Source organism: Gossypium raimondii, chromosome 12 (assembly GCF_025698545.1).
Source record: "Gossypium raimondii isolate GPD5lz chromosome 12, ASM2569854v1, whole genome shotgun sequence".
In the NCBI taxonomy this organism is placed as follows: domain Eukaryota; kingdom Viridiplantae; phylum Streptophyta; class Magnoliopsida; order Malvales; family Malvaceae; genus Gossypium; species Gossypium raimondii.
The window spans coordinates 9344258-9354958 of record NC_068576.1 but is presented as its reverse complement, the minus strand read 5'-3'; the positions used below and the strand labels follow the sequence as shown (position 1 = coordinate 9354958).

General features: G+C 34.5%; 1 protein-coding gene across 1 annotated transcript; it reads right to left on the bottom strand.

Moving 5' to 3' along the window:
- Window positions 1-7363: 7363 nt before the first annotated feature.
- On the bottom strand, window positions 7364-10256 carry LOC105763173 (probable serine/threonine-protein kinase PBL7). The gene is made up of 6 exons (XM_012581301.2): window positions 9535-10256; window positions 9163-9420; window positions 8905-9077; window positions 8754-8833; window positions 8519-8666; window positions 7364-7944 (listed from the first exon to the last, which is right to left on the bottom strand). The coding sequence occupies exons 1-6, from the start codon at window positions 10094-10096 to the stop codon at window positions 7600-7602; spliced, it is 1566 nt and encodes a 521-aa protein (XP_012436755.1). The 5' UTR covers window positions 10097-10256; the 3' UTR covers window positions 7364-7599.
- Window positions 10257-10701: the final 445 nt, after the last annotated feature.

Below are 10701 nucleotides of genomic sequence, written 5' to 3'. Positions count from 1 at the left end.
GCACCGTTTCAACAGGCCTCCCCAAACGCCAAAACGGTGTCGTTTTGGGGAGGCCGACCCGTGACCCGACCCGCAGCCCACAGGACCCTCGTGTTTCTGCGGTGAATGGGCGAATTCGCGCAGGGTCCCTCCATCTTGGGCCGTAGTGCAATCTGACTCTTTTTGTGTTTTTTATTTCGACCGCGAATTCTGTGTCTGTTTCAATCTGGTCCTTTGACCATATGCGGCCCTTCGCGATGAAACGTTGCGCTCTAGGATTGGGGCATATTTCCCGATCAGTCCTTCTTTCTGTCCTTGGTCCCTGGAAGTGTTCTTTATTTATTCGTAATTTTTACCTCAAATTTCAGTCTGATTTTAATTTGGCCCTTATTCTGTTTAACTCCAAATTTCTTAAAAAGGAAAGTTTTATTTAATATTGTTTTTTTAATATTTTATTTATCTATTTATTTATTTCCAATTTGTTTTTTAAATTAAAATTACATTAGCTTTTATTTTATCTTATTCATTTATTATTATCTTTTTATTTATTACTTTAAATTGGATGTTTTATTTTTACTTAAGGCCTATTTATTACTATCTTTTATTTATTATCTCTTGTGCACCTTTAAACTTGGATAGTTGTACTACTATTATTATTTTTGTTATCATTATTACTGTTGTTTATATTGTTGTTTCCATTATTATTTTTGTTTATGCATGATCGATGTTAAAATGTGTTAGTGTTGATACTCTATGTGTATTTTATTAGGCATGACATGTCATAGTTATTTCAAATGTATGTTGTACTATCCCATTTAGCCGTATAACCCCATTTATGTACAAAATGATTTCTAAAAAAAAAAAACCTAATGAATTAAACTTTTTTTTTTACTTTTCATTATTCTTTTACCCAAATTCGTAACAAATTTCAAAATAAGGCAATATTTTGCGTTTGGAAAATCGAGGAAACGTGCCTTAACGTGCTGGGTTTCGATTTCTTGTTCGACCAAATAGCCAAATATCCTTTTAAAATTTCAAAGTAAGGCAATATTTTGAGTTTGGAAAATCGAGAAAACGTGCCCTAACGTGCTAGGTTTCGATTTCTCGTTCGACCAAATAGCCAAATATCCTCTTAAATTTCAATTCATGTCATTCGAGTTTTTTTTAAGGATCGCATTTTTAAACTCTTCAAAGTTTTCAATCTTTGACACTAAGACACTAATTAATCAACTAGGTACCAATTTTTGGGTTTACGAGGTTGCTAATCCTTCCTCGTACGTAATCGACTCCCGAACCCATTTTCCTGAATTTCGCAGACCAAAGACATTGTTTTAATCAATCTAAACTATTTATTAAAAAAACCGTTTTTCGAGGTGACCCGATCACACCTCATCAAAAAAAAAAGATTGGTGGCGACTCATGTTTTCGTTTTCGTTTTCGTTTTCAAAGTCCAAGTCGACCCCGTTTTTATCAAAAAATAGTGTCAACAACTATCATTAAAATTTAAATTTTATATATTTTAATATTGGATTAATTTTATATATTTATTATGCATATATAATTATAATATTAAAAACATTTTATATTCATTTAATTTTAATATTAATTACTTTTGCTATTAATAAAATTTTAATATAAATATACAATACTTATGAACACATTTTCATAAAATAAATAATTATCATTTATTTTTGTTTTAAGTAATATTATAAAATTATATTAATTATTATTTTTTATTATGATTGTTACTTAGCTATAAATTAGGATTATTTCGAGCTTTGGGTCGAATTTATCTTAAGTTCAAGTCAAATGAGTTTTATACTCGAATTTTTACAGCTTAAGCTTTCACAAACTTAAGTTTTGTTGAACTCAAATTTTCTCAATCTCGAACTTTATCAAGTTCAAATCTATTATGGACTCAATTTTTTCAAATAAAAATAATTAGGGGTCAAATTGACACAGATATTATTGTAACACCCCGAGTTTTGGGGTTAGAAGTTTTGAATTTTGTGGTTAGGGTCAGAGAGAAGGCTATGCTATTATGTTTAGTTGCGCATTTAAGTAACAAAATAGGCCTATTGGTTTGGTGGTTGAGTGAGTGTTAAGTCTTTGTGTGTGCATTTTGGAGAAATATTCTTATTTTGTTTTATTAAGTAGCAGTTTTGTTTAAGTTAAAAATATAACTATTTATTTCTTATTTTTATTTTTTATTATTATTTCTAGACATTCTCCTCTTCCCCCTTTCTTTGTTTTTTTTTTCTTTTTGTTCTTTATTTAAAAAAAATGATTTTGCTTGTGGATTTTCGAGAACTCCGCTTCCTTGTCGTCGATTCGGTGTCTAGGCGTTGTCGAAACCATTTTTTTGAAAACAAAAACTTTAGTTATCGACTTTAAGAAAAACAAAAATCGGAGTCGCCACCGATCATTAATTGAGGTGTGATTGGCTCACCTTAAAAACGATTTTGGTCTGCGAAATTTGAGAAAACAGGTTCGGGAGTCAGTTACGCATGAGGAAGGGTTAGCACCCTCATAACGCCCAAAAATCGTTACCAAATTGATTATTTAATGTCTTGGTGTCGAAAATTTGAAAAAGATTTTAAAAGAAAACTTCTTATCTAATGAATGAATCATAATAATAAAACATTCTTATTTCAAAGAAATAAAACACCACACTCAGTGAGTCAGGGCACAATATTTTTAAATCTTCAAAATACCGAATATTGCCTTTTATTTTAGAAATTCTTATTTCGAGATAATAAAATGTCACGACCAGTAAGTTAGGACCCAACATTTTTAGATTCCCGAGAATAAGCTTTTATTTGAAAATTTTGTGAATTTATTACAAAATAAATAATTGGTTTTCTAAATTCATCGAAAAATAATCACAATCCAGTAAGTTAGGACACGATCTTTCTCGAGAATCATGAATGCCAAATATTTAGAAATATAAAAAATATGACGATTTTAATGCTTTGACAAAATCAAAATATATTTTCTTTAAAAGTATGATAAAATGTTAATGCATAACATAAAACCAATACTTTAATTTAAATTATACATGTATATGTATTTACCAAATAAAATATGATATATAAGTAAATTAAAAAAAGCATATGCATATATTAAACATGTATGTAAAAGTTATAAAAATAAAGTGTAAAATATTTATAGGTATATATAAAAAATGAGTAAAATAAATTATGAAAATGCGTATATATATGTATATGCAAGAAAAATGCGGAAAATATATTTAATAATTTTGAAGAGTGTATGTATATACATATATTAAAAATATACATATTTGAATTAAAAATATGAAAAACAATATGAAAATCATAAAATATAAGTATATGTACGTATGCATATAAAACTAAGAAAATAAAGTAATAATAAAATATATAAAACATGTATATATATTTTAAAACCATTTAAAATATATACATATATCTATTAACATACATATGCGTATATACATATAGGTATAATAATATTAATATTTAATATAATATTAAATAATACTAATAATAATACAGTAATAATAACAATCTAGCAGTATTTATATAAAAAAACCTTAAAATGACAAATGAAGGATTAATTAAAACTTTAATTTAAAAAACGGGGTAAATTTGAAAATAATAAAATACGAATGGACCAATTAGAACACACAATTAACAGTGGAGGACCCAAAGAGAAATTTAATTTAAACCTTCCAAACACTGCACAGCAACGAGGACCGAATTGAAACAATATTAAAATATGCAGTAAAATTTAAAAGAAATAATAAATTTAATTTAAACAACCCCAAAAAGCGAAGGACCAATCACACAAATGGCCCCTTTTGAACCCTATAAAATCCCATTTTAAAACCCTAAAGTCACTCCCTTTCTCTGTAATTTTTGTGTTTGCCGCAGCCTCCCTTTCCCATTGCCGCTCTGTATTCCTCTCACTCCAACGACGGAATGAAGATCCCTCAACGCCGCATGCGACGGTAAGTCCTCCTCTACTTCCCTTTTCCGCTTTTGTTTTAAGAAACAAGATAGAAAATGAAAAAGGAAAAAAATAAAAGAAAGAAAAGGAAGAGAACAAATACCTTCAAAAATTTACCTTTTTGATTCCTTATTTTCGTATTTTCTTTAATGTTTTTTCATATAATATTTTTGCTAACCCCTATTACAGAAATCCATTGGCTTTTTATAGCCAAAACTTCTTTACAATTTGCTGTATCTATCCTATTAGTGATGCTCGTGGTTTATTTGTTACAGGTACATGGAAACAGGCACTGCAAGGCTGCTGAACGTGCGAACATGATGAACATGGGTGGTGACGGTTGCTGCGACGTAGGCAGTTGCTGCGGCGCCGATTTGCTTCAATCTGCTTAAGATTTCTTTGACTATTATGGGTTTGGGCCATTAGGGTTAGGTCTAGTTTTAGGCTAATGGGTTTGGGTTTGATGTAACCTAGGCTTTAGGTTTAGTTGGGCCCAGGCAAAAATTGGATATTACAGGCGTCTTTGGTCGCAAATCAGGTGTGGGTTTCGAGACTTTTCAATTTTATTTGTGAATTGTAAATTTGATTTTGGTGGATTGCGGCAATCTATGTGCCTTTGGAAATTGGTTGTCGATGTTCGGTAATTCTGTTGAATGGCATGGAAATCTGTATATGTTGGTGTGTTTCTGAATCCCATCGATTGAGGATCAATTTAGTGACCGAAAAACATGATTTCCAAGCTATTGTGGGTGGTTTCGTGACCACATGGACAGTCTACACGGCCGTGTGCAGATAGGAATTAAGGTTCTGGGAAAATTTTGGTGCCACACGACCGTGTGGTCGTTTTGGGGATTTTTGTTGATTTCCACATGGCTGTGTCCTCTGGGCACACAGGCGTGTGTGTTTGGGAACTAGGGATTTAATGACTTGGTGCCACACGGTTGTGTAACTAATTTGGGGATTTAGAGATCCCACATGGGTGTGTGTTTTGGACACGCGGCCGTGTCTGGTACGCACATGGGCACGGCCGTATGAGACCCTTACACAGTTGTGTCTACCCTATACTCTATTTTAGCACAAATAGAAAAAGAGTTACACGGCCTATTCACACGACCATGTCCCTGGCCCACACGGGCGTGTGCCTCCTCCTATACGGGCGTGTTGACCCCCCACATGGTCTAGGCATTTCCACACGGCTAGAGCACACAGCCGTGTGATTCTGAGTCATTAATTTTAGTTCTATGTATGTTTTTTATTCTGAAAATATGTATGTGTGTTCCGACCCTTGGCTAGGCTTTAGTGAGGGAAGTTAAGACTCTGATCCGGGCCTCGGCTTATTTGTTGTTTATGACTATTGTATGAGATGTCTGGTCCTGAACCCGGTTAGCTGGGTGTGTTTACATATTTGTTTCTGTCTGACTGTCTGTCAATGTGTTCATTGTTTCTGTGAGGTTGTAAGCATACATGCACTTGCATAAAGTAATTTTGGGAATTGGTTGTGAAGAGAGGGAAGACTGATTCTGATCTGATTTGACAGTTTTACTGTAACTTATTCATATAGCGGTTTACCGCACTGTACCGCACGTACGTCAACTTTGCTGTGTACAATTATCTGATCTAGCAGTTTAAGCTGCAACATGTTTGTACAGCGGATTACTGCATTGCATTATACTGCATATACGCTAGCCTTGCTGCGTATTAATATCTAAGTGGCTTAGTCCACATACATGGTGTGTAGGGTTAGATGGGTCTTTCGAGGTCATATATAGTGTGTTTGGTTGGATGAGCTTAAACAGCTCTTTTGGGGTGTGATCAGTGGACAGAGAGGTGTTTTGGCTGGATGGGTGGGTTTTTAATATTTGACTTCATTTATACACATCTGTTTGAGTGTTCTGAGTGTAAGATTATCTGACTGTATTCTGTCTGACTGAATAACACTTGTGACTGAGTGTATGTGTATGTGACTTGGTGTGCTTGAGTTGTTACGTTCTGTTGGGACGTTGGTTCCAAGTTTACTTTTGGACTCTATGTGTACCTGTAAGTCTATTTCGCTATTGAACTGAGTTTCGTAATTCTATTATTAGTCACGCATCGAACTCACACTGAGCTCATGTAGCTCACCCTCTTTAGTGTTTTCCCCTTTCAAGTATATTTCCAATTGCTGTTGCTGGACTCGGCACGTCGGAGGTCTCGGACAACCACGTTTTAGAATCGACTTTAAAAGTATTTTCATAAATTTCAATTTTATAAATAAACGGTTTGAATTGTAAGTTTTATTTTGAATATGTGGTACGAAATGTTGTGTTATACACATGTAAACGTCTTTTGGATTATTATTTTTTTTGTAATATCGGGATTTTACAACTGAGAGTTTACGTAACTTAAATACCGTTTGTTTTCTAGCTGGTTAAACTAAAATTTTTCTTACAATCACTTCGGTAATCAATGTAACCTTCGAGATTCTGTCTAAATTTTTAGGCGGTGTTACAATTATATTAAAAAATGCTATTCAAGCAAATTGGTAACACTCAACAACATAAAGAGATGTCGTCTCAAGTGAGGGACAAGAAATTTGTCCACAGGAAATTAGAACCACTGGCAGCGGATATTCGGAAGTTTAACAGTACATGTCCAAATACAATAACAACAAGGCAGTTACCCACTAGCACAAGACACAGAAGGATTAGCTAAAGGAGTAGTTGTATCCTATTTATATATATATATATATATATATATATGTATATTGGCATCAAGTATTACATTAGTATGCTTTTGTTTTGTACCCTCGAAGAAAACAATATAGCTGACAATGATTAAAGCCGTCTTCTTGAAATTAGTGAACCCACTTCTTTGATGGCTACTTCAACTGTGGACCCTTGATTCACCCACGTAAACATTAGGCATAAGAATAAGCCTCAAGTGTTACTACAACCTTGTCTTTAAACATGACAACTTTCGCCAGGCGGAGAAAATCTGAGCGAGCATGGTGCAACAGAGGTCGGAGATGCATGGGTAACACCTGGCTCTGTCACGGGGACTATCTTTGCAAATTGCAATGCTTCACTGATTTTGTTAAACTTTACTTCTTCCTTACTGATGAGAGACTCAACATCCAACAGGATTCTTTGTTCTTTTTCTTGATGTGATGATAACAAGTTGTTGGTAGTTAAACTGTTACCTCTTGTCGTTTAATTGCTTTCAATGTTTGGTTTGTCTATTTATAAGAACAGAAAGTTCCTTTCATTGGCCACAAATTTTTCTTCCTTTGTTGAGTAGGCTTATCTAATCAACAATCCAACCACACAGTATTGACTTGTTTATTAATCACATCACCCGAAAATGTTTCAAAAATTTTACAACTTGAAATTGCAATTGAACAAATTTAGTCAGTCACCGCTAATGGAAAATCACACGTTCAAATGAAAATCAGTGGTTTTTCATGAGAAATACAGAGGCAGAGGGAATCATGGTATGTACATACAAACCAGCTTTCATCAGACCCCTTTTTCCTATTTACACTTCAACACTTTTTCTTTTTCTTTTTCTTCTAATGCCTAAAACTTTCTGGTCAAGCAAGCAACAAAGAAAAGGGTGTGGGTGAAAATTTCCATGGATGAAAATCGATTCCATGTTTCACCGACAATAAAGGTGATCGTCATCCTCAAACTCTGAAACTCCTAGCATTGCCAAGGCTAAGTGACTCTTCATCTCACTTTTTGAATGTTGTAATTGAGAGTAACAATCAATGATTCCAGAGAAATTGGACTTCTTCCTAATCGAGTAGAATGGTTCTTCTTCACCTCTCAATATCGCGATAATTTCATCAATGGCTGGCCTTCGTGATTCTTCATTGCTTATGCAGGCTGCTGCAGCTTGTATCGTTCGTGCTATTTGAGTTGAATTTTTCAATGTACATTTGAGTCTTGGGTCGAGTAATTCTTTGACGGCTGCCATTCCTCTATGCAATAGAGGTTTTGCCTGAAAATCGAAACAAACTTAAAAGATTACAAATACAATTTCAACTTTACAGCTAATAACAAACAAATTATCATGAAAACGTATATGCTAAGCTAAGGGTGAATGAATCATATCAGCTAACTGCGAAGGAGCTCCAAGGCATATCATGATTTCGTTCCAAAGCACAGAATCATTGAAGCACAAAAAACCGACAACATCAATGACTACATAGGGTTGAGAACCTATGAAAAATGCAGAATACAAGATTTTGATCGATAATAATATGCCAAAAGGTTTCCACAAATTCCATGATAGAGCTGTCTCACCATGAGAGTGCTCGTTCAAACTTAAGATCTAATGGTTCAAGAGAGCAAGTGGCCATTTCAGCTCTATGGACCATAGTTGGGAGAAATTTCATTATCGAATAGTCATCATCCATAATGGTTAAGTATTTTCAGTACTGTCACTTCTGATGTTAAAAGAGGACCCCTCTTTTGCTCCCCGGGAAGCTGTTAAGGGGGAACCATTCTTTCAACTTTAATGAATTCAATGCAAAGCACGGTAAGTTTTATGAGGAATTAATACAAAAACCTACCCATAGGACCAAATTCTCTTCTCCTGGAGGCCGTCTTGACTCGATTGGTTTGCGTCCGGTTATCAGCTCCAACAAGACCACCCCAAAAGCATAAACATCAGTTTTATCAGATACTTTTCCGTGTTGGAAATACTCAGGTGCCAAATACCTACATACCAAATAATAAATTTTAACAAAACAAAGAACACATAAAAAGATTTTTAGCTTCTCTGAGAAACTGTTGTTGAAAGCATACCCAAATGTGCCTTTAACAGTTTTGCAAAGGAATGGGATTGAGGGTGCAGATGTCCAAGTTGCTAATCCAAAATCACACAACTGCAACCATTAAGAAGTAGAGATATGAGATACAAGAATTGGTCTTAAAGGAATCAGACCAAGATCTTTACCTTGGGTGTTTTGTTGGAAGAAAGAAGAATGTTAGAGGGCTTGATGTCTCTATGAACAACACATCTTTCAGTTCCATTGTGTAGATATGCAATAGCCTCTGCAATTCCCAAGGCAACCTTATACCTAACAGACCAAGGAAGAGTTGAAGGTCGTCCTTTTGCTCCCTTCTTATCTGCAAAATAGCATCCCTTAAATCGTTCAAAAATCATTACAAATCTAAATAAAAAGTTCCACAAGAAACCAAAGTGAAGAGTTACCATGAAGATGGCGTTCTAAGCTTCCACCAGACACAAACTTATACACCAAAAACAAACCTTCCTCAGGATCAATACAAAACCCCAATAGAGGGACAATATTTGGGTGATGCAAAGAACTAGCAATCATCAGTTCTCTGCAAAAGGCCTTTGCAGATTCCTTATCTTCTTTATCCAGCCTCTTAATAGCCACAGTCGTCTTCAATAGTCCAACTTTGCCTCTAAAAACAAAGCTCAATGCTCCTCTCCCCAAAACCCTCCCTACACCATTGATTTTCCAATAAAAAACCAATCAAAACAAAAACCCATACCAGAAATAGGAATAGAATTCTTTTGAAAAAATAATGAAAGAAACCAAATTCATGAAGCTGATACCTTTGGAAAAATTTCTAGTAGCTGAAACAATTTCACCATAGCTGAATCTGACCAAAGACTTGGCGACTGGTGAAATACTTCTTTCCAGAGACTCAATCCTTCTCCATTTCAATTCCTTAGCTCTATCGTCACTAACCCCATTATCCAAATTCACCATCAAAACAGTAGCTGAACTCAAAGAATTTGCAGTGATGGCTTCGAGTTCAACTTGAGAACAAAAACTAAACCTGAAAGACGAGTGAACTGATTGTGGGTCAGTGCTTGTCAACTCAGCTCCTCCACCTGACTCAGCCAACAACCAAGCCTTATTATGCTCCAAATTGCTTCCCTTCTTTTCACCATTGTTTTTCTGACTCTTTCCTGAACCGTTTTTCCTTTGATAATCAGGAAGAAAACAAGCTAAACCAAAATCCCAAATCATTTTTGTCAAGAAGGATTTGGTTTTTACATCATTGTAATGACTATGGAGATCTGCAGATGAAGAAGAGGTTGGTGCATAGAGAGCAATCAAGCCATTTTTTGAAGTCCTAGAGTTAGTGCAGGTTTCTTCAAAAAAACCCATAGCTTTGAAACAGATCTCAATGTAAGCAACAAGAAGCACAGGTTCCCAGATTCCAAAAGGAGGGAAGAGAGAGAAAGTTAAAAAGAAAGGTTGAGTCTTTGAGAATAAAAAAAAAAAAAAAAAAGGTGAAAGGTGCTTTGCTTGAAGAGTGGGGGAGAATTTTCTGAGAGAAAAAAAAAAGAGGAATAAGAGGGGTGGGTGACTAATATAAAGGGTATGGGGCAATGTAATGCAAACATAAACTATACGCAAACATTCAAACTTGATCATACAAATAATATTATAATTTTTAAGACAAGATTAATGCTATGTTAGTGGGAGAAGGTGGAAAATGTAAAGATCAGACAAATTAGACTGGGATTATATTTTTGGTTTATTTCGAGGAAAGTGGGGGAAATATGAGAAAACCTGATGTAGTTTCATAATCTCTGCTTATATTTTGTATGATTCAATTATTAATTATGTATTTAATGAGATATTGAAAAAGTAAATGAGAATCCCTTTTCAAAATTACAATTGTTATTCTCTGTATGTTTGAAGGGAGGGAGTAGAATCGTTTTTGAGATGTCCTCCTCTTAATAGTCTATCAGATTCGATGTTGTATT

Coding starts and splice junctions, on each gene's coding strand:
- LOC105763173 (XM_012581301.2), bottom strand. CDS start 10,096: ATGGGTTTTTTTGAAGAAACCTGCACTAACTCTAGGACTTCAAAAAAT. Junction 9,078..9,162: donor CTTAGAACGCCATCTTCATG/GTAACTCTTCAC, acceptor GCTATTTTGCAG/ATAAGAAGGGAGCAAAAGGA. Junction 8,667..8,753: donor ACTGTTAAAGGCACATTTGG/GTATGCTTTCAA, acceptor TTTGGTATGTAG/GTATTTGGCACCTGAGTATT.